The 24,559-nt window shown below is 41.2% G+C and overlaps 2 protein-coding genes and 1 long non-coding RNA gene across 7 annotated transcripts in view; 1 reads left to right on the top strand and 2 right to left on the bottom strand.

Annotated features, from left to right (window-relative positions):
* nell2a (neural EGFL like 2a) overlaps window positions 1-10,449 on the bottom strand; it is a 47,363-nt gene extending 36,914 nt beyond the window's left edge. For 2 of the 3 annotated variants that reach the window (XM_027001043.2, XM_027001044.2), the window contains exons 1-5: window positions 10,036-10,448; window positions 9,709-9,837; window positions 4,127-4,277; window positions 1,998-2,171; window positions 984-1,080 (exon numbers count right to left, since the gene is read on the bottom strand). In XM_027001043.2, the coding sequence (XP_026856844.2) occupies window positions 984-1,080; window positions 1,998-2,171; window positions 4,127-4,277; window positions 9,709-9,837; window positions 10,036-10,087 (603 nt within the window). In that variant the 5' untranslated portion in view covers window positions 10,088-10,448. Of the gene's footprint in view, window positions 1-983; window positions 1,081-1,997; window positions 2,172-4,126; window positions 4,278-9,708; window positions 9,838-10,035 lie in introns of all 3 variants that reach the window. The other variant, XM_027001046.2, reaches the window with a different exon arrangement.
* Window positions 10,450-17,511: 7,062 nt separating this feature from the next.
* On the top strand, window positions 17,512-18,541 carry LOC113571862. Its single transcript, XR_003410034.2, has 2 exons — window positions 17,512-17,943; window positions 18,047-18,541. It is a non-coding gene; the product is annotated as an uncharacterized LOC113571862 (long non-coding RNA).
* LOC113571861 (homeobox protein DBX2) lies at window positions 18,359-24,244 on the bottom strand. 3 transcript variants are annotated; one of them, XM_027001047.2, is made up of 4 exons: window positions 23,824-24,244; window positions 22,039-22,131; window positions 19,308-19,495; window positions 18,359-19,002 (listed from the first exon to the last, which is right to left on the bottom strand). In XM_027001047.2, exons 1-4 carry the CDS (start codon window positions 24,065-24,067, stop codon window positions 18,853-18,855), a joined length of 675 nt encoding a protein of 224 aa, XP_026856848.2. In that variant the 5' UTR covers window positions 24,068-24,244; the 3' UTR covers window positions 18,359-18,852. The 3 variants fall into 3 exon arrangements, with proteins under 3 accessions (XP_026856848.2, XP_026856850.2, XP_026856849.2); XM_027001049.2 differs by having other exon boundaries at window positions 19,308-19,492; XM_027001048.2 differs by having other exon boundaries at window positions 22,039-22,128.
* Between the last annotated feature and the right edge of the window lie 315 nt (window positions 24,245-24,559).

The following is a 24,559-nucleotide window of genomic DNA, read 5'->3' as shown; positions in this document are numbered from 1 at the left end:
AAAAAACATAAATTCAAAACCCTACAAAACTATTTGAGGGTGTTTTCTAGGCACAGTAAGGTGAAATTGAGGTGGGCTGTTTGGCTCTAGAAGGGCTCAGGATGCAATTTGGGCTCTCTGCTTGCTGCAGGAAGAGAGGGTGCAAACGCACTGATCATTTCCCTTAGAGTCAACATGCAAGGTCAACAAGTGTAGAATGGCTTCGGCATACACCTGATACTAATTGTACACTCTACATTTGTTCCATTATAGGCTAAACCTGTTTACCGATATTCCATTACAGGTCTGCTTCACCAACGCCGGAGGCATTTCTTAACACTGATACTGGTTGTTGTTCAGGCATATTCAAAAACTGGAGCAAAATGAAAAATCGACCAAAGAAAATCAGCAAATTGCTATAATGTATTTCTAGAACACAGACTCCATATATAATTGTTCTAATACCCCACTGCTGTGTTTTTTTCCCTATCATGTAAAATGAGATGAACATCTGAGTGCTAATCAATGTCTCCGTGGAGACAGAGTAGGGGGTAGGTGCTGATGAACACTCGTTAAGATGCAAAAATGACCTCCAAGACTTCCTCCATCTCCCAATTAACATTGCAGATGCTTAACAACCTGGAGCAACACCTAGACATCTCAAAGAGCCTCTTGTATGTGTACACATGGTACACATACACACACACACACACACACAAACACAAACAAACACACAAACAAGCAAACGCACACACTCACACAACCACAGGAGCATCATTGCTTAAACGGCTGAAAGACTATGTGGTGGTATGACAGTCTAATTTATCACTGTAAGGGGCCAGTTGAAAAGTGGGATTGACTTCAAAAGGAACAGCAGTAGACAGAAAATCCCTCCTTTTCCATCTGATATAAAATGGCTATTTTTAAAGGAAAATAATGGGGTGGGTACTGGGATATGAGAGATATCATTAAAGCTTTTATTTGACATGGAGAGAGGAGAATACCTTGAATAAGCCATGTGCGCCGTTCCTTTGTCCAATCCAGAATGACGTGTCTCCTGGTATGTCCATGAGGGGGACAGGCACCACTCTCTCATAGATTCTATGCAGGAACAAGTGCAGTCAAAATACACTCACCTGCCACTTCATCAGCATCACCTACCCTGAACTTTCACTATGTGGTCATTTGATTAGGTACACCTACCTAATAGATTTGTCTTAACATTCAAGTCAGAGTCCATCCTGTCCATATTGCCAGGCACAATCTGTCAGCCATTCCCTACCCTGTTCATCACTGCTAAGCTTCTGCTAAGGTATTTTTCTGGGTGATGGACTGGGTATTATTTGAGTGTTCTCAACATGGCTGAAACACTGACATGCAGGCTGCACATGGCTGTGGGTGTTGAGCCGGCATGAGATTATCAGGCACAGTGTTGTTGTTTTTCTAGATCTCAGTGTCACCGGTGGGTGGTGAGTGGTCTGTCGCTGACACACTGAAAGAGCAGGGGTGTCCAGCACTGGGTCTGAAAGACTAGAGTCCAGCTCAGCCTGGTGGTGGTTTCCCCTTCTCTAACATGCCTACTGAACCTGCTAATTAACCATCAGTTGCATCAGATGTTTTTACAGGGAAAGCAAAACGCACTACTTCCATACGGCAGCAGGCAGGCTTTATGCTCCCACTCTACACCTACATGGTGAACCTACTATTTACATGTTTCTAATAAAGTGGCTGGTAAGTGTAATTGTTGATCCGAGCATATCTTAGGCTATTCCATCCCTACAGGGAAAGGGTTATAACAGGGATGATATCAGTCAAAATATGCTCACCAGCTACTGTATTAGAAAAACCTACTATGTTTAATATACAAATGTAAGCTTAATGGATGTTTTAAACACATGCCTGTCTAATAAAGTACTTTTCGATTACTGAATCAGAACGAAGTTCACCAGAGCATTAAACAGTGCTAGAGTAAACATGAGAAAGAGAGGCTACATTCTGCCCTCTGCGAGTCTATGCACCTGTTGCAGTCCACGTAAAGGGTGGCATGGGAGGCACTGATGGCCACTGCCACTTTGTGCCACTGGTTATCTGCAAGCGTGTAGGGGAAAACCTCTGTGTGCGTCTGCTGTCCTTTGACCTGGAAATGGAGACGCACCTCATTCTTCTGTCCACTGCTCTCCAGCTCCAAAAACCTGAGCAGACGCAGAAGTACACAAGAAAAGACACAACAGGGCAAGCATTCAAATGCATAAGGCCAAGGACATAAACCAGGTGCCTAGCCATCTATAGTATGCCACAGTATGGGGTGAGGTGTGCTAGTGCTGTGTCAGTGAAGGTGTAAAATGTGGAACACTATAACACATCATAAAAAAAATAATGGCAGTAAAACGCATGGCCTTACTGTGCATTTTAATGCCATGGGAAGAAGTGCTGCATAAGACCAGACATGTACCCCTGGGGTCCAGCACACAGCTGGAAGACATCACACTTTTCTTTAATGATAATAAATGTGTCCATCTCCCACCAAGATATGCTACATACCGTAATAACCACACCAAAGATTTACAGTTCACACGGTTCAGCTCCACTTTTCCCCCTCACGCTGCTGTGGAACTGAATTAATGCGTCATGCAGCTTTTTGGCCTTTGACTGAAGGTGAGACCAAGCACACTCATTCAAGGCTTCAGAAAACAGGAGTGTGAAACAGTGATGCTTAAAAGCTGCATGTCCAGGAGCTTAAGGGCAATTCTGTCATGCTGAAGGAACTTCAGATACTGTTATTCAGAGGCATTACCCTTGAGTTGCTCTATTGAGATTCACTAGGAGGAGTGACATTAATGGAAGGAGTTGACAACAGTCATTAGCTGCACCACCAGTACAGACCAGCAAATTTTAGCTGTCTCGCTTTTTAAAAAAAATAAGACTAGAGAGCATTATTTGAGAGAAGCCAATTACAGACAGGCGAGAGTTGATTTATCTCCAAACTGGATCTAATGAGCTTTTTTTCCTCTTGCTTTGCAGTGTCTGCCCAGCTCAAAACTGGCTATGGAGAGGAATATCAATATAGGTCTTAACACTGCATGTGTGCACAGCACCATGGACATCCATGCTTGCTTTATCGACAACGCACACAATGCAATTAACAGCTTTCACAAAGTCTTTATTATGCACTTCAGTGAACAGTACCACTGATATAATTACAGTTACACTACCATAGCCAATTTAAGCCAGGTTCTGTGTTTAATGCCTCTTTTTGGGGTGTAAAAGACGTGCACAGCATTGACAATTACAGAAACATAGTGTTACTAAAACAGTCAGATAAGCTTCAGCACACCACCATGCTCAGCTGTGCATTGTATTCTGCTCTTAATGTGCGTGATGCTTTTGTGTTAAGATGAGAAAAAATTGAGATGGGATTTCAAATTCCACTATATAATTCATTTTTATGTCCTTTTATCAAAATGACTGATTAAAAAATACAGCTCAATTTCACAGCCAATCTAAGGTAACAGTTCTTTGACACTCAAATGTACAAAAAAAAAAAAAAACCTTGTTGTGTAGAGCTGGAGAATTGGTAGGTTAAAAGACAAATCACAGGTGCAGTAGGAGCCCATTACAAGTGCAGTAGGGGCCCATTACAAGTGCAATAGAGGCCCAGTAGCGGTGCAGTAGGAGCAGAGTACAGTACAGGGCTTCCAGAGAGTGTGCTGACTGGCTATTCAGGTCTCAGCCTGGAAAGGAGGAAACTTCTAATCAGCCATTTGGGCGCACAGCAGTGGTCGTACTGCAGAGAGCAAAGTACCGATGAGTGGAAGAGACTGCAAACACCACAACAGGGCGAGAGAGAGGAAGCAGGACAGAGAGAGTGAGAGAGAGAAAGAGAGAGCGAGAGACCTCCCTACTACATGCTGTTTTATGACTGGAGATGAAAAGCAGTTAAAGTCTATCATTTACCTACAAGTAAGTCATGTTCATGTCATAAAACACCCACCCCAGTGAACTTTCCTTCAATCACAACATTATGGATAATAATAATACCTAATTTGGCCTCTGTTGTGACTAGCTGTATGGTTCCTACATCGTGACTGGTACATAATCATTCCTACTTGGGTAAGCTTAGCTTGGGCAAAGAAGCCTGCCGTCTCACCTCTGCTCAGCATGGTGGATGGAGAGCATGGCCCCGGAGTTGAGTTTCTCCTGCCTCAGAGTCACTGCCACGGTGAACTCACTTCTACCCCTCAACTTCTGCAGCATCCGCTGCGCCGTCGCCGCCGGCAACCGCACGCCCCGAGAGGAGCCTGTCCAGAGCCAAGGGACACATGGGTAAAGGGACAGACTTTAGTTAGACATTCGCACCCAGTGCCACATGCAGAGAGTGAGAATGCATGCAACCAAGATGACCAGAACTTCGATTTTTTTAAAATAATAATAATAATTTAAATGGATTTGCACGTAACAGCACGTATGAACAAGGGCTTTGGTTTATCATACTGATTACCAGTGTACATTAAAAAAAAAAAAAAAAACAGCTGCAGTAGTTTAATACAAAATTAAATGTTAGCTAAAGGTTTATAATACTTTACAAATAATCAGAAATGCATGGATATAGCCAGCTTTAGATGGTCTTTAACATCTAGCAGTCACTTACACAGATACTCATGATTAATTACACAACTTTTCTACCTTAATGGATTTTATGGCCTACAGAAACCATCCAGGTAGATTAACTTCTAGATGTTGCTCACGCAAGAAGAGAGAGAGTGGACGTTTTCCTGACGTTTCTACCTCCCCCCTGAATTTAGCCTCTGCACAGTCTAAGCAGTTGTCTCCACAGCTTTAATGGCAACATCAATAAATGATCAAGTTTCTCAGAAACAATCACATCAAAGGATTCATTGTGGCACCTGAAGGAAACCATGACACACATGCGTTCCACACTGAGTCCACCACAACAGCAACAATCACGCCAGTCCCAGTTGGCAGGAGTGTCTAATTAACACAATACACATTGCAAAAATCAAAAAAGATAAAGTGGTTTTGTCTGGTGTGACATGAAAGAGAAAAAGCCCTCATGCTACACAGCAGCAACATACCTGATGATACACAGTTTCAACTTACCTACTGCTACACAGCATCAACATACCCCTGCCAAGATGAAACCCCATTTAACACTAATTTAAACAAAACTTATGTCATTGTTTATGCTAAGCTGTGCCACAAAAAGCGTTGTTTGAACTGGGGTTTGTGCTTCTTTCTAATTTCAACAGACACTAATTTCATAATGTTTACCACTGGCTTAAGAACTGTTGAGCCTAACAAGTATACCTAAGGAACTACTAAACACTGTAATACAATTTATTTCCTTACTCACAATAACACACAGCAACATAACCTCATGTTTGGGCTTTAGTGTTCCGAAACCATGTGAGTGACTCCCAGTTAGCTCTGGCATGCGTAGGAAAAAAAAGTGCTCATGTAGTAAAGAAAGGAAGCAGAGTGTGGAACACACAGCCACTACCCAGACTGACATCAAAGTTACAGTACAGACTTTAGTAGAGCTTGAGCAACATTTTGATGGAGTGATGAAGCTCCACCACTCAGTGCTAGTAAGGACGGAAGTCTTTGAGCTTCAGGGGACGAGCAGCGCTCGACAGATGGGCTCTTCTTTTGATGGCGGCCACATGCTTAGTAATCATCTCAGAATCAAAGAGGGAAAAGAAAGACCTACTTCTAGGCTGGAAAGTGCTGATAGCATGCATTTTTTTTAAAGAAAGGGCCAGCAAAAACACTGAAAAAAACAATAACTGCTGTATGGCATACAGTGTTCCTTCTGACTCTTCCTCTTTTAATCCTAGCAGAGTTTTAGTCTGGCTGGCCACCCTTAGACAACCACTTCCAGCTTGTCAAAGGATCAACCTTTCGTCTGTACACAGAACCACAGGGTTAGGCTGATGACAACTTCCAAAGTGCATCAAATAACAAATGTATCCATAGAAACAGCTCCTACTATATGGTTCACCCTCCCAGTATGTATGATTGGTCAATTACCTCACTAATGTGAAAATGAAGTAGACGTGATTGAAGAATAATGCCATGCAACTTTCCACTTTCCATGTTGGTCAGCCCACCGTGCTTAAATCAATAGTTTCACTGCTGGAGTTGCAAGTCGATTAGGTACCGGCAAGTATAGAGGGTGACTACCTGCTCTCAATGTGAACAGCATTGTATGTCACTGAGACAACATCTAATGATCACTGCTCAAAGACAGAAACCCCATCCAGGTCTCAAATCCAGGTCCTGCAGGCAATGAATACATGCTGTGACCAACAGACCAAAGAGCTTGCTATCTGGGACAGCAGCCAGAACACACATTTCACCTTCTTAAGCAATGATCTTCATCTCACCACCAAAGACTGAAGGCAAACACTACACCTGGGTCTCAAATCCAGGTCCAAGCAGAGGTAAAGCTGCGCCCAGACCACCACACCAAGCCTCGTGCCTTGCACCCATGTCACCTGCCTGAAGTGACAGTCCCTGTCATAGCACCATCTCTCCTTGAGGGGGTGATGGTCTCTGTCACCACTCTGCCTTCCCTTTCGAGGAGTGCACACCTGTGCTTCACCCATTCCATTGGTCCTTTGTGCCCCGACCCCTCATCACCCAGGGTCATGCCTATGTCTCTCACCAGGGGCTTTATACTTATATATATTATATATATATATATATAATATATATATATATATATATATATATATATATATATATATATATATATATATATATATATATATATATATGACCCTGGGTGGGGTTACTGTCCACCACCTTCACCACACTTGGATAGTATGGGCTTTGTTTTAGCAGGAAGACACATATCACACATCCCTTTAAAATTTCCAAAATAATTACATTTCCCAAACTCTTCATAAAAGCAAAGACATCTATTTAGGCTCTCCACCTATGTTTCCATATTATCTATGAGAGGAGCTTTCATGAGAAACAATGTTTTAGGCAATAGTTTGACATTCTAATGTTATCCTTAGGACATAGCTTTCACAGTTTAGAACAAACCATTGAATTCAGTGCTTATTTATCATTGCTGATATACAGGCTCACATCACCTATCTGGCATAATATCATAAGGTAAACACCTGTAGGTGAAGGTATATGCTACTGCATCTAGGGTTGAAAAATTCCGAAGAAGAAAAGAACACGTATAAATTCTTCTTTATGAAATTTACATAACACATTTAATATATTACTTGCAGCCTAAAGAACATTACAGGTAACATAATAAGAAATAAAATTAAATAAAGTTTTAGAACATTGCACAAACCTGAGAAGTCCTAATACATAATGGCATACATAACAGTATTGTCTGAGGTGCTTAATAAATTGGAAATATGCAGAGTTATGCTCTGATCTGTGAAGAAATACTCAGCAATATTCTGCTTTAAGCAATGTACTGCATTCACAAGCTGCAGTACATCCTGGAAAAAGTTCTGCTTCTGGATCAGTTTTGCTCTTACATAAACTTTAATAAAGCTATAAGCATAAACAACAGAAAGCCTGATCTAAGATCAGCACTTCTACAGTGCTAGGCTATGTGACTGTACACCCCTGCCCTTGGGCAGTATAAGCAGCTTGTGTGGGAAGGTTTTCAAGCAAAGCTCCATATTCAGCTTGATTATGGTAATGAAAAACCCTTGGCGGACACACCATCCATCCATTACATATATTCAGAGTGCAGCAGTCCTAAAATCACGCATTAGTGCAGCCATATCAGTGTAGTTAGTCTTCTGGAACAAACACAAAATCCTCACCAAAGGGCACCTTCAAACCTGCTGGTACAGCACTCTGGGCTACAGGCTCTGACAGATTCTCCTGTGATGGACCGTATTAGGCGACTGTGAGGTGTCATGCAACTGTCGTCTGTACACAAGGAGGGAGAGTTTGAGATATAAATATAAACTAAGATATAAATACAGATATACCTGGGAGAAGATGATAAAACTTCCGAACAAATACTGAAGCTCAAGGACTCTTGTAGAAAAACGTCATACTGAATATAGGATCATTTCTTCAACACCAAACTAACAACAATTACTATAGCAAGACCTGTTGCTACATATCACACAGGTGACAAATAAATAACGAATTAGAGAAACACAGTTTCTTTTTCATGTAAAGATAATTGGATCCAAACACAGGTCCGACATTTAAGAATGTCTTTACATAACTAAAGACACCGTCACAGGCCTAACAATACAGCAGTGCCCAGCCCTCCATGGGCCGCCTGCATTCAATACACCTGTTCCAATTAGGGAGCTAGACAGCGCTTAGACTCCCCAATTTGATCCAGTCAGTCCCTTGAGCTTATTTGAATGTCAGTCAGTGCCGCTTTCATAGGTGTGTGTGTGTGTGTGTGTGTGTGTGTGTGTGTGTGTGTGTGTGTGTGGTTGGGCCATAGAGTATCTGAGATATATGCATTAAAAAGAGAGGGACAGATAGAGAATAGAGATAGATAGAGAGAGAAAGAGCGAGAGAGAGAGAGAGAGAGAGAGAGAGAGAGAGAGAGAGAGAGGCAAGAGAATGCCCGAGAATAAGTGAATAGTGGTCACTTAGGCGTGAGTCCTTTCCTACTCCACTCACATCTCCCATGAGGCGAAGCAGCAGGTTTATTCCCTTACCCATCTCATGAGCAGCTGACTGGCAAGCTTCCATCACTAGAGCCTGTACTCCACACTCTGGTCACATATCTGCTTTGTGGGCTGAACTATTTAAACCATTTTCCCCGCCAAAATGCTAACCATAACTACTACAGGGGAGGTGAGAAAACAGTTTTTCACTTAAACGTTGACTTCTAGCACCGAAAAATACTAAACAACTTAAAGGAAGATCAAAATCCACTATACAATATAGTACAATATGCTGGGGGAAGGCATCATCAGGTATCATTACTATATATTACTTAAAGAAAGTACAAAAAAACATAGAATTTAGCTTTTAGTTATTTAGTCATTTTTATACTGAAGGAAATGTTTAATAAATTAGGAACACTGCAAATTCAGATATCTGAATTTTCTACATTAGACAACCCAAAGACTGGATATCAGAGTGTGTTATCAGTACAAATAGATCACTACATACTTCAATCAACACATATAACAAAAAAATAGATATTGCCTAAGTTGGTGTGTTTTGTGTGAAGGTATAATGCTCGTTCCTCTCCTGATTGTGTCCTGCAGCACACAAAAGCACAGTCCTTTGTTTTAATGGAGCTCCACAGGGCCTAAGTCCCCCAGCTTAGAGAGTGCTTTAGCCTGTTCAGACTGATAGTGCCTTAGATACATTTGCAGTTGGGCAGCTGCTTGATTTATAGAGGTGCAGGAAAGGGTTTGTTTTTTTTTTACTTTATGTATATGTTGTTTTCAAAGCTCTACAGATTATGAAGCCCCATTCCTTTAGATGTTTGTTATTTTTCTAATTATGTGGAATACCATAGAACTTATAGTGGTAAGCCAGGAATCATAATTGTCCTGTGTAATATATAAAATAGGTCTAAGATAGATCATATACTGTAAGAACAGTAACGACCTACTTAAGTGTCTTAACTAATGAGCACCTAGAGACACAGACAACCTTAAAAATGTAGCTGTATAAAAGGGGACAATTATGTCCTTATAAACGGAAACATAAACTATTAAACGGGCATATCGTTGTTGTTACCTTGGAAGAGGAAGGCTCTCGACTCATCATGGAACCCCTGGACCTGAGAAACTCCCTCGAATTCGGCCCCGGGGACAAAATCATGGAACACGTTGATGCGCAACGAAGGATCGACACCGAAACCTACAACTTGAAGCCAATGGACACAACAGAATTACGGTCGGTGAGATTAGTAAATGGGAATTTCCTAGCAGAAGTTAAAGTAACATATTTAACCTACATTGTGTGCTTTATGCTTTCCTGGAAATTCATGAACATTTTTACTTTATAGTCCGCTGTTTGATATGACAGCACTTGGTTTGCAAATGTTTTAATAAACAAGCCTACCTCCAAAGACGAAAAATATTCCGAATACAACCAGAAACTGTAAATACCCCATCGTTAATTTATATTAGTCCATGTTTTAAATCTCCCAAAAAAATACGGCGTTTTGCAAAAGGAACACGGGACCGTCTTGTTCAACACAGCGTAGTCTCATACATTCCGAAATGTTGAACTCCGCATTAGCAGAACTTAAACATCGGGAACACCTTAGAATGGTCAAGAAGACACCACACGGACAATAAATTATCCTCACAATACAAAACTGGAGTGCTGGTCCACACAGGTGGGCAAACAGTTAATATGAGACGCCGTGAAGGAAACAGTATCAAGAGTCGTACGCTCCAGCGCAATGTAGATAAGTAGAATGGAAGCAAACGGTTCTCTGCTGGTCAGAGTGTGGTGTGGTGGTGTGTGTGGTGTGTGTGTGTGTGTGTGTGTGTGTGTGTGTGTGTGTGTGTGTGTGTGTGTGTGAGAGAGAGAGAGAGAGAGAGAGAGAGAGAGAGAGAGAGAGACGAGTCGAGGGAGGAGGGCATTGACGCCGGGCGTACGCAAAACTCAGAGTCCCCCTGGTGGTATGCCATCATTCTATCAACCCGTGAATTCATTTTCTCTACTCTTTTGTAAACCCATATTATCGGAGTAGCAGTCTAAACTGGCTTCTTCAATGCTATCACTCCCTGCTACATAATGTCCTGCCAAGTGGCACCACTCTCACAACGTATAAGCTTACCCAAACACTCAGTGTAGCCACCGTGCAGACACAGAGGGGGCTGCATGCACACAATAGCACAATACCTTGGAGCAATTCTAGTCACTAAATACTAGTCAGAGACTAGGGAATGTTCTGTTTTTATAGATTAAAAACCAATGCACTTCCGCTCCCCAAGTTACTTTTTCTGCTCAACTAATCTGTGAAATGGTATGGTGTATATAGACATTTGTTAAATATTACTTAGGTTACTGTTGGCCCAAACAAAGATGAAGCATTGACATAACTATTAAAGCAAGATGCAAAAACACACTAGTTTCTTGCGGTGCATGTTGACAGTTCCCTCTCCTTCCCGCTTCCCTGTTCAGAGCCAGCACTTGAGGCAGTTTAAAACACTCACCAAGCTCCCCTGTCTCACACACTGAATGGAAACACTTGGCTAGCCAGGCTGGTCTATGGGCAAGCTGAGCTTTTGATTTAGATCCATGTCTCTTGGAGACACCCCAGATCAACTCCCCATGTGTTTGTTAACCTTCCTCCCTCTGGACTAAGGGTCCTTAACAGAATTCTTTTCAGTTTGAAACCAGAACAATTCCTACTGCCAAGATGGTGTCTCTCTTTCAGGCCTTCTATGGGAAGCTGTATCCGTCCAATGACTCTGCTCCTTACGTTGACAGTGATTCAAACCAGCCTCTCAGGCAGACAGCTAATGAGAGCATAATTCTAAGCAGCTTCTCAAGAGGACCCAGTGAAAGAACACGCTTAGGGCCTGTTGTGAATTCAGACGCAAGAGGCTTTTTCTTGCCCTGGTGGCCTCGTTGGCGGCTCTGAAAGAGGAAGGAGTCTTATCATGGAGCCAGCAGCTTTTGCGTGGATGGTCCATCATTCTCTACTTCAAGGCTGCTGTCCAATTCCAAATTAAACCCACACAAACATCCCACAATAAGAGAAACAGATCATTCAAGCAACAACAGCCTGGTGTATTTCTTCCCTATTAAAAATTTATATTGGGAATCTATTTTCACACTCAACACAGCCATGACGATGTGGGTGTTCAGTCACAAAGGTCAGTGTATGATTCTTTCATGCGGTGTGATGAAAATCAAATTCCAATCCTGGCTTGCAACTCCTAGTGGAGTGGGAATGAAATGGAATTAATTTGAATTCTGGGCAAGGGTACAAGCCAATGGAAATAGAATTGTCTTTGGCTAGCCTTGAAATTTAATAAACACACAGTTTTGAAGTGCATCTACTCAGTGATGAGAGCTTAGATACATTAGATGACGTGGAGTTAATGAACACATAAAATAAATCTCTTAGGTCAGTAGATAAACAGTGAATATATAAAATTTTTGAAATGCAGTACAATGTCTTTTATATTCCTTTCCTAAAGTAAAGTCAAAGCAGAAACATATAAGGTGGACATGTAAATTGGAATTAGTGCTTGTAGACTAAGCTTTTAAACTGGGTCGTTCTTGTAAGCAAGTGTGGGTGTGTGTCTGTTTCTTTGTGTGTGTGTGTGTGTGTGTGTGTGTGTGTGTGTTTAGTGTTGGTTTGTGTGTTGGTGTGTGTGTGTGTGTGTGTGTGTGTGTGTGTGTGTGGTGTGCAGGAAACACTAGACATGCTTTCCATACCCTTCAATATATATGTCCAAACCATCACTGGTTACTGACAGTAGAAATGAGGAAAGAGAATGGCTGACAAACAAAAGTGTCATTTCACAACATGCCACCAGGAAACAGAAATGAGGAAAACAGCATAAACTCAGCCAAGAAGCAAGAGGTGAGATTTATAAGTAGCAGCCGCATGGAATATGGCATGGGATTATGGGAGGCGAGAGAGAGAGCGAGAGAGAGAGAGAGAGAGAGAGAGAGAGAGAGAGGGGCAGAGACCTGCTGCAGAACACAAACAAAGGAAGTACACTTACATTACTTCTCTTTAGCAACACAGTCAATAATTCTGAACATTTCAGTATATTTTACAATTAATTTAAATCAACATGGAATAAGATGTAGACAAAGCTCCAGTGAAAGGGCGTGTCCACCAGCTCCACGGCATGCTGTGCTGAGCTCAGGAGAGCTGAGCTGAGCAGGTGATCAAGCTCTGACAATGCCTTCCATCAAGAGAGACCTCACAGGGCTGCCTGAACCCCAAGAAAGTGATTGTATGATTCAGCTCATGTATGAGCCAATTCTTGACAAGGGGTTGTAAATAGGTAGTTGGGCTTTAAGGCACTGGAACTACGTAACATGTAACCAGTGTCATAATTGTTTTATTTTTACATTTTATTCACAGTTAGTAGCAGAGATGTTCAGTATATTATAGTTAATACATCTAGAGAAGTGTTTGATAGATTCCTGCCAGTCTTCATATCTCTAACTGAGTCTTATTGATTTTTTATTAGAAATATCTTTATATTGAATGAAACAATGCTGACATCTAGAGGCCAATGTTGACTCAGTGGTGAACAATTTTCTTCACTTGTTCTTGAGTGCCCTCCAGTGGTGTCCAGTGTCTGACATATATATGCACACTTTGAGAAAGCATCTTTTATGGTGAATGCAATGGGACCTCAATAAGGGTAAACAATATAGTAGAATAAGGAAGAGAAAATCACTGAATGGAAGGCATCTCTATACATATGAAGACAGAGAGAGAGAGAGAGAGAGAGAGAGAGAGAGAGGTAGAAAACAACCAAACTAAGATTCTGTAGGACCTCCAGATCCCAGATCCAGACAGACAAGCAACAGAAAACCACCAAACATAGTAACAGTAGATGGGATACATGAAACAGCAGTTGTAATAGATATGGCAATCCAAAGTGATGGAAATATCCAAACATCTAAAGGAAGACACTATGACACTATGTATCATATCTATCATGCCTCTTCTAATATTCTAAGTGAGTTTTTTTAGGATAAGTGACATTTCACAATATACCTCATAACTATCCACATTACATAATATCACATTTTCAAGCTCACAGGAAAAAAATGAAACACTGTAGTGTTGCTCCATTTTCCACCTTCATTTTCTGCATCTTGCCGTAAACAGGATGACCTTTGTGTGAATTTGAGCTTACATGTATGCACTCCCCCTAGGAACTGCTCATTTAGCAGTCAGAAATCATGCGCTCTCCTCTAGTATGGCATTTCGTCTGCACTGTTCAACACAAGGAGGCTGCGCTCTAAATGCAGGCCCGAGAGGCAAATGTGAAAAGGGTGTTAAACTGTTGTACAAATTATGTCAGTATTGGTCCCAATGATCATAACAAAAATCAATCACTTTAGATTGTCAAATCTAGAATACAAGAAACGGAGTTTCTCGGAGTTGTAACTCAATTCTGAATGATTAAGCAATTAAATACTGAATAAATCATATGCTGATAAAAAATGAAGCTTATTTCCTTCATATAACAATGGAATAGACATAGTGGTAGTGGTTTTTTTGTTCTAGTTTTAGTCACTCTTTTATGTTGGTAAAATCCAACAAATTTTCACTGGAAATCCCTGGAATCATTCATACAGAAAGATTTATTTTTCTAAAGTTTAATATCAGTCATTTCTATTTATATATCCTCTGTTGTAACAGGCCTTAGGTAATCATTTCCCCAATCGTGCATTTTATATAGCAACCTGCCAGTTTCCATTAGCAATCCAGTTTCTGTTGTTTGCAGTACACAGGAGGAATGTGCTCCCTTTGTGTGTGTTCTGCTGCAGGTCTCTGTCCTAGTCAGTACCCCCCCGTCAGCCTACCCCACGTTCTGCTGCAGGTCTCTGTCCTAGTCAGTACCCCCCCCGTCAGCCTACCCCACATTCTGCTGCAGGTCTCTGTCCTAGTCAGCACCCCCCCCCCCCCCCCCCCCCCCTCCCCCCCCCCCCCCCCCCCCCCCCCCCCCCCCCCCCCCCGTCAGCCTACCCCACGTTCTGCTGCAGGTCTCTGTCCTAGTCAGTACCCCCCCGTCAGCCTACCCCACGTTCTGCTGCAGGTCTCTGTCCTAGTCAGTACCCCCCCGTCAGCCTACCCCACATTCTGCTGCAGGTCTCTGTCCTAGTCAGTACCCCCCCCCCCCCCCCCCCCCCCCGTCAGCCTACCCCACGTTCTGCTGCAGGTCTCTGTCCTAGTCAGTACCCCCCCGTCAGCCTACCCCACGTTCTGCTGCAGGTCTCTGTCCTAGTCAGTACCCCCCCGTCAGCCTACCCCACGTTCTGCTGCAGGTCTCTGTCCTAGTCAGTACCCCCCCATCAGCCTACCCCACCCCAGCAGACCCATTCCACACAGCTGCTACCTAAATGGCTCAACTCTTCTTTCTATCTGAACTCATGTCGATTTAGATTTAGATTTAGTTTTATAGAATTTAGCAAACATCCTTGTGCAGGGCAACTTACAAAAGTGCTTTATAGTCTCTTTCAAAAAGATATCTTCATGCTAGCATAAATAAGTAAAGAATACGTTCAAGAACACTACCAGGCTAAAGTCCTGGCTAAAGTGCAACAGAAGACAGTATAGTGCTCAATGATTCAGTGAAGAGGTGAGTCTTGAGTCTTCATTTGAAGACAGCCAGTGTCTCAGTTGTATGGACAGCCAAGAGAAGTTAATACCAGCATTTTTGGTCATGTTTTTTAGCTTTGTAGACAGTGTCAGTGTTTTAAATCCCTGCTACAGGGAGCCAGTGTAGGGAATGCAGCAGGGAGGTAATAAGATGGCAGAAAATTCAGGAAGGTTCAGGAAGGTTCGGGGAGGTTTCAGGAGGTGTGGAGAGGTTTGGGGAGGTGTGGGGAGGTTGAAAACAAGCTGTGCAGCTGTATTATGGATGAGTTGCAGGTGTCCGATGTCACAGATGGGAAGGCCTACCAGAAGAGAGATCCAGTAGTCCAATCCTGAAATAATCATGCACCTGTGGGGCTTTTGTTGAGAGAAACATTTTCCTAATGTTGTCAAGGAGAAACCTGCATGGCTGGGGGACAGCCCCTTGTCTGTTGAAGACTCTGCTGATTTTCCTAATTTCATTTTGTTGGAGGTACGAAAGCGCTTAAATAAATTCAAGTAAACTGAAGGAAGGGATGTTGGAGTCAGAATCTGGAGGGCTGCAGTACTGCATAGTTAATGTTTTCAGTCTCCAAAACACCTCAATCACCTTAATAATTAACTGATCAGATCCGTTTGGAGTGTGGCCCAACATACTGGTAGTGTGAAACTGATTCGCTGCTAGGTTTAAATGCCCTGTAACACAAACACTTTCCATTTTGTGCATATCTTTACATGATAATAGGGCTCCATTTTGTTTTTATACATGCTGCATTAGAAATGAATACAATGTCTAAAATGACCTGCTCTTCTTTTTCTCCTGTAACACAATACACAGAATAGCATTTTCAGCTATTCATCTGTTGCCTGAATTATAAATAAAATGTCTCAATGTCATATATTTTTATTTACACATGCCTGTTCAGCTACCACATAATATGATGCTAATATAAATTACTGCTGTCCTTGTTATACTTTGCAGTGAAGTGTTTTTTTGATTTCGAATGACCCCTCCTTCTATTCCATTTATGAAGACTCAAAAGATAAAACCTACTACGGCTCGGCATGCTGAGTAAAATTGACAATGGAATACCTATTCAATAATTCCATTATCTGGAGAAATGTCTTACACCTGATATCAGCATTCCACCACCGCCGCCAATCCCCAACTACATTTGAAAAATGCTGTATTGTTTTGCATTGTTTTGCATCGGATGTATTACGTCGGTAGTACTACAGTGAGTGCTCGGGTAGCAAAACAACATGACGGTATCATTGATGTATGAAAATACTTTCAAACTTTCAGCCTTAACATCAAAATAAAAGTAAGTCCACAAGAGTTAATATTCGGTGATATGGAGTCGGTTTTCTCCAGCAGTGTGCGGCTCTCTGCTCACTGCTCCCCTGTCTCATTACTGACCCATCAAACCTCTCTCTGAATGGCAGGCTTGTTAGTTTTACTGGCTGCATGTTTTCTACTCCTGGTGTGTAAGAATAAGGAAGTTAGTGATGAAACTACAGTGAAAGGAATGACAAATTCCAACACACATATTCAAACCTTTCCTCTTTGCTGTCATCAGAGTCATTTAAAAAAGAGTTTCACCTCACAGCATGAGCATTGTGCTTGAGAACGACTACTGAACTCCGACTGATGACCTCCTACTAAAGACCTCCTACTAAGGACTTCCTACTGAAGACTTTCTACTGAACTGCTAGTGAATACTTACTAAAGACCTCCTACTGAACTTCTACTGAAGCACTCCTACTGTGGCTTCAGTCGCCAGGACATAGAGGGATTCCAGTTATTTCAGAAATGCAAGACTTCAAAAATTTCTCTTTATTATTTGCAACTTAACTTTCAAATGCTCCTGTTTTGATTGATGCAACACATAGCAAAGGTCAAAATGAAATCATATTGTTATATTGTTTTATTTCTTATAAAATGATCTAATGCTTATATTTGGTATAATACTTAAACCAGACCTCATAGTTGAGCCTTCTGGAGGTGTCATGGGCTTAATTCAGTGAAACACGGACATAGGGAGCAGCCTACCTAACGACCCCTGTGTGTAGAGCTTATGATGTTGTGGTTTCTATTATGACACCCTAATGGTTTGGCACAGAATATGTCACATCTTATTCTGTGTATAATTACAATTTATGTTGCTTTTATTTATTAGGAATTCAGTCTTACCAGAAATTACATACTTTTTCGTATTTTACAATAAAAATATCTATACCAGTCTTTGTAATAAATATGATTAAACAATGTAATAATAGTTATTAGTAAAAGTAATTCAGTAAAAGTGTTTCCGTATATATATTTCTTACGTAGAGGGCATGAATAAGGGGACCCCAGTGAGATGTTTTGATATTATCTGCTCGGGTTGGCGTGTGCAGGAGTGGAGCTGAGGAAGACGTGCACAAGAGCATCCCCTTGAGCAACCCCCACACCAGTCTTACTCTCAGACAAACTTCTTGGAGCCGAACAGCGTTGTGTGTGTGCATGCGCGTGCCGTCCAGCAGCTTCGCCAGTTTGTCAGTGTCTTCTTGATTTTTGATCTTCTAGTCCTCTGTGGTTGGCTTTCTTCTTTTCCTTTTTTAGAAAACAGTAGAATTCTATTGTAACGGACCAAACACATTAGCGGCGTCTATCATCTATCTTTCAGTGTATGGTAAATATTGAGAAGGTTTCTTCGCACTGCTTGTTTTGTAAATCACATTGCTCTATGTATCCCACTGCAATCAACAGCCTCTAATCTGTATTTTTTATTTAAGAAAATGAATCTGGTCCAAGAGGTAGCAGTGTTCTAACGCGGAGAGTCCGATGGACAGTGAAACTGCGGAGGTTCGTAGTGAGTGCTGCCTCTCCCTCGTGCTCCAAATGTGCTAGGGGCACACGGGTGTTACACTTCCTTCTTTCTCTTGAAAAACAACATATCAATAGAATGATGTTTAAACTCACAATGATCGTTTAAGTACAGCATTGAACAATGAGGATTAGTTTTAAAAATGATTTTTAAAATAATATTTTTAAACTTCATTATTTGCATGAAGAGCAGAATATGGAGTGAAAACATTCAGTGTAACTTCAATGTCTATTTTTTATCTTTTCTTTACATTATGAAGCACTAGGTACATGTGAGATTACATTATCTTATTTTAAAGATACAAATAAAACGTATATCTAAATCAGAATGCACATTCTTAGCTTCCATTGTTATTGTTTCTACGGTATTATACATGGATTTTATGACAATTATACGTTCCTACAACAGTGCCACTTAAATGTGGTCATATTGGCATTTTACTATTCACAAACACATATTACACTTATAACCTTATTACAAAAGAGCCTGTATTTTTCAGTTATAAAATAGTACAATGAACTGCTTTGTCATTAAATTCAACAAAATTGCACAGTCATATACAACAAGTCATGCAGAGGACTAAAGAAAACTGCAAACAGGAATTAAGTTCTGCTGTGGCTGTCAAAACAAACATCTTCTGAGCAGGCAAATTTACAAGTGGGTGAGAGTGTGTTTGTCAGTAGGCGTTGGGCATGTGTGAGGGTCTTATGGTTCTCAGTGGAGAGAGTGCATGTGTGTGGTGTCCTCCTCTCCCTCTGGGAGGCTTCGGAACAGCAGCTCTTCCATGGGTGGGCGCACGCTCCGTCTCTCTCTCTCCTTAGTGTTCCTCCACTTCATCCTGCGGTTCTGGAACCAGATCTTCACCTGAAGCCACATGCACATACCATGGAAGTTACATACAGTAGAAATATAGCAAAGAGTGGTAAAACAATGTAAACACAGCGTACAACTGAAGAAGGGATTTTAATAGTTGTGGCTTATCTGGATGCAACTATTTTTGCCTTATTTTTTCATTCCTTGGCAGTCTAATGACCCAGATAAATATTGCAGTTTAATAAGAATTTAGTAACCATACATTTAATAAAAGTTAAAGAAATGTTAATTGGTCACACAGAGAGTTCTCAGATCCCTGGCATAAGTGTACATATATATGCTTTTGTGTGGGCTACCTGTGTCTCCTTCAGGCAGAGTTCCATGGCCAGTCTGTTGCGGTCTGTCTTGCTGATGTATTTCTGTCTGCGGAATGTTCTCTCCAGTTCTTTCCTCTGCTCCTCAGAGAACACAGCTCTCCTTAGGATCCCCCTGTGGGTCTTAGGACAGGAACCCGAGCTCCACACAGCAGGGGCTGTCTGTTCTGCTACAGAGAGGACAATGTCAAATGTGTGCATCTGTCTAGGTTAAATTGTGCCATTGTGCAATTTAAAGATAGCTTGAGAGTTTTAAAAAGGAGAAATTTTAAAAATTATCTTTATTGTAACTGTAGTGTGTATAGCTCACCTGTGATGTATAACAAATATGTTTTCATTTGTGTTACTGAATATACTTCATTTATAAATAAAAATGCTGGAACAGCTGAAACTGAGATGAGTTTCTGTGTGTGTGTGGCGGGGGGGGGGGGGGGGGGGGGGGGTGCACATGCCCATGCATGTGTGAAGTCTGTGTGTGTGTGTGTGTGTGTGTGTGCGTGCATGCATATATGTGTGTGCTTGTGTGTGTGTGTGTGTTGTCGTGAGTGTGTGTGTGTGTGTGTGTGTGTGTGTGTGTGTGTGCGGGCATATGTGTGTGTGTAGATGAACAAAATGTTCCAAAACAGAGCTGAATGTGGCCCAGATGGTCTCTCATCTCAAGCAGTGACCCTGGAGCAAACTCTGTTCATTCACCCTCTGTTTTATTCTCATTTTATGTTCTCTGCTCACTCACCCCTAACCTCTCTGCATACATGGTGTGAAGCTTAGCATGTTTGTGTTTCGTTTTTTTTCTTTTTTAAATTAGGATCTGAATGGGCGAATTCATCTGAAAGAGAGAAGACCTGTCGGCATACGCACACACACGCACACACACAGAGAGAGAGAGACAGGGAGATGGAGAGATGGAGGAGAGCGAGAATGATGGAAGGCCGCGCGTGATAGAGAAATAGCGGCTCTGTAAGCAGCAATCCCACGCTTTTTCAGTCACAGGTGCAGGCTGGACAAAAAAAGGCAAGCACCACAATTTCCCCCCCAGTCTATTCAACAATAGCCCCTTAATCTGTCCAACAAATCGCCGCACTGACCACCTTCGAAGCAGTGAGTAAGGCTGTTAGTCACGCTCCCTAGTCCATCGTTCTGGATCAATAGTTTCCACTTAAACGCCCTATTAGTGGGTCAGCTCACGAGCCTCCTGATTACCCCCCACCACCACCACCCCTTTTGTGACCCCAAAACTCCCTTTCACGTCAACAAAAGACCTCCTCACGATTCCTTTGCTGTCCCTTCACAAACCAGGCAACCCTCACTCTGTCCTTCCCCTGCAGGTACATACACTCTCTCTTTCTATGGGAAGATGAGCTCCAATAAGTCTATAAAAGTCATCCCCATTGAGGACATTATTCCTCCCCAGAGAGAGGCCCAGACGGAACAGAGACTAGCATGTGAGGGACAGGAGAAAAGAGAAGGCGTTTTGGGGGATTTTTTTTTTTCAGGCCAGAGCTTTTTATCACGCAACAAAAAGGCCAGAGAAGTGATCCCACCCTTTCCCTGCATAGGAATGTAGGTTTGCAGCAGTTCATTGTGTTGATAGAGGTGGTCCTTTCTCACTGATCTGACACCGGTTTGTGGGCCTTCTTAAAATGCCTGAGCTTAGGATTTCAGAAGGGTAAACTGCTTCTACATCAGCACAGAAAAGCAACTTCTTCCTTAAGTGGAGTTTATTGCTGTGGAAATAAATGGCACTGAGGTCGCGTGTGTGCGGCATAGCTAAAAGAGCTGATTGGTTCCGGAGCAGAGCAGTATTGTGTGTTTGAGGGGCACTGTGGGAAAATGTCAAGTCACTAAAAGGTTTTTAGGGTTTTTTTTTTCCCTTGAGAGTGGTAGCAGTAAGAGGGTTTGCAACATTTAGTTACCCTTGACAAGAATCAGAGTACTTTTATAGCAAACCCATTCAGGAATCATCAGTGTAAAGCAAAACCTTGACTAACAGTAATGCACAATAACACCACACCTCCAGATCTCTTCCATATACTTCATACATGTTCATATCTCTGCATGGCAATGGAACTGTTCAGTTTTTTCCCGCTTTACACAAGGTCAGCAAATGAAGATATCATTAAACTACATACGAACCATATGCATTGTACTTAAACAAGCATTGTAATCACATCTGGACAAAATCTAGATAACACACTTCAGAGCCCCAGGGCTACAGAGCATTCAGGCCGACTGTAGCTCAGTGAAGAGGGTTAAAGGGTGGGTTTACCTATTATGCTACTCTTAATATCAATTCTAACCTACTCTGGCAGAAAACAGGAGGTGTGGCTTTATTGTGTGGTTTCACTCTCAATCTCTTTCACTAGCTCAGGTTTTTTTTTTGGGGGGGGGGGGGCTAGATGGTAATAAAGCAACCCCCCCCCCCACTAAATAGGCATGATTGATGAATAGCTATGTAGTGGTGTGCATATTAGGGAAGAATTAGCTATTGGCTGTTGAATCGCTGACTATTATCTTTCTCTCTCTCTCTCTCTCTCTCTCTCTCTCTCTCTGTATGTGTGTGTGTGTGTGTGGGTGTGTGTGTGTGTGTGTGTGTGTGTGTGTGTGTGTGTGTGTGTGTGTGTGTGTGTGTGTGTGTGTGTGTGTTCATCTGCATACATGCGAGTGTGTGTGCATATTTGTGTGTGTAGATGAATACACTGTAGAATAAACTCACTGGAGAGGAGAGTAGGTGAGCCCATGAGTGGACTGGAGGCACCGCAGCATGTGTGGAGAGGAGAAGCACACAGCAGCCCAACACTGATCACTGCTAGACAGAACAGCAAACACAAGCAGAAGGAATCATTGCCATTAGCACTAGCACTCGTATAAATTGTATGTTGTGAGCAGCTTTTTCTGTTTGATGGTATGTGATACATTTTATTATTGTGATCTCACCAAACATTTGTAACAATCAGTGCAAGTGAGAGAGAGATTCCTCGATTCCATACCAAGTGAAACTGGTATGGAACCAAAGGCACTAATACATTAATGTCTAACCATGAACCATTCATAACCTTTCATACAAATTGGATCTTGTCATTTTTTTTTATCATGTCAAGATTGTCAGACTTTATAAATATAAATGTAAAGATGAACATATAGTATTAAAAAAAATCAAAATTTGTATTTGAATAATTACAATTGACTGGGTATGGCTAAATCTAAAAGTAGGTCAATAAATATGTCATTACAAACATTAAGAGCAATCTGATCAGATCTATTTAATGCTTAAAATAAATTATTCTGTAATGATCATATATTACTTTCTTGTCTTCCTTCACATCTTTGTTAACCTTTCTTAGCTCATTGTTCCCACCAGGAAGCCAAGCAAGAGGCCTTTTTTCATTATATAATCATAGATAGATAGATAGATAGATAGATAGATAGATAGATAGATAGATAGATAGATAGATAGATAGATAGATAGATAGATAGATAGATAGATAGATAGATAGATAGATAGATAGATAGATAGATAGATGTATACATACATGCATGCATAAAAAAGCCTAGAATATTAACAATACATTGTTAACTTTCCCATGGTCTTTATTACATTTGGAATATATTAATATTTGTAATTGTCATTTGTAGTTTATCCTAAATTATATATTTAAATTAATAAAGCTATTTCTAAATAATGTTTACATAACAATTATTTGACTGCTGATTACAAACAATGACTTTTGTCTCCAATTCAAATTGCTATTCCATAGCACATAATCTGTTTTTATTTGTTTGTTTGGTTTGATTTGATTTGTTTCAGAATCATTGTCATAATGTTTTTGGTGTTTTTATTTATTACTTTACTACTACCTGTCAGTAATAAGTAAAAGATTATATTCCATCATCTAAGAGTGACTATTTAATCTTTAAACTTCATGATCTTGAATGTCTGTTCCATGTAATCACATTTGGTAACCTCCTCTTCAGTAATAGCTGCAGCACACTAATATCTTAAAATTATAAGATAAAATAAAAACATTTTCTAGCATGACATCATTTGTAAATGTTCTGTAATGTTGACAATTTTTTACAATATTTTGTTTGATATATAATTAATTTAAATTAATGTATGACATCTAAATTCAGAAAGAGCCTTTTAACAAGACAAGTCATAAATAACTTTGGGAATAGTTAAAAGTCACTCAGTCAGCCAGATGACAAATGGCACTTTCCAGATACTAATTTTCAATTATGAAAAAACGTTTAGTTTGTGATGGTTTGGTTTTTTTGCTGATTTATAACTGTCATATAACTGTCAAAGATAATGAATATATGCCTGAAATCATATAATTGTTGAGTAATACTTCTTGATGAATCAATATTGCATTACATCTGCCACTTTTCCCAGTAATTCTACTAATGTTATATGGGGCTTAACCTAATTCTGTTCTACACTATATACACAGCTCACAAACATGCAGAATCAAGGTGCTCCTAGTGTATACTACCGTACCTGCTTGTGGCTCTCTCTCCATGTCCTGGCTATTACTCTGCTGAGTCCCATGTGAGCAGACCCATGTGCTCCTTGGAAGCAGTCCCACCGGTTCACACACCAACCTGGAGAGGCACCTTTTCTGGGTGGCAGCAGGTATGACTTGGGGAGTGCGTGATTTATTGCTGGGACGCAGCAAATTATCAATAAGAAAACTCTTCCCCGAGTGGCCAAATCCAGGATGATGTGACGAAGATGCAGCCATTACGTCCCAATCCCCCCTTCTTCATGAATTCGCTCCTTCTGAGTGAGATCCAGAGCTTTTTGCAAAGTTTTCCCAAACTACTGGCATTTTTCTGAAAGACCAAAAGGGTAAACTTCATTAAAAAGCAGAAGGAAAACAATAACTCTGTTCCCTCTTTTGCCCATGAGTGCTCCTAGCTTGGCTCTGATTGGCTGGGCAACTCCAGTGTGATTGTGAAAGGAGATAAGAGTAAGTCCTTTCTGGTGGACAGAAGGTGGGACCACTTCATTCATTATGTCAAAGCAGCCATTAAATGATAGACATTGGAGACAATGGACTCCTGACCAAAGTTTAACTTGCACACCAAACAGAGTCCTGGAGCAGTAAATAGTTGTGTCTTTTTCAGAGGCACCTATTGAAAAGCACATGAGGTGTCAGACTATAAAGCCCAGTCTGCCTCACAGTCTATCTGCATACTAGAAATGTGTCTCTATTCTCGCTGATTTTATATGC

This window comes from Electrophorus electricus, chromosome 2 (genome assembly GCF_013358815.1).
Source record: "Electrophorus electricus isolate fEleEle1 chromosome 2, fEleEle1.pri, whole genome shotgun sequence".
In the NCBI taxonomy this organism is placed as follows: domain Eukaryota; kingdom Metazoa; phylum Chordata; class Actinopteri; order Gymnotiformes; family Gymnotidae; genus Electrophorus; species Electrophorus electricus.
This window is presented reverse-complemented; position numbering and strand designations above follow the sequence as displayed.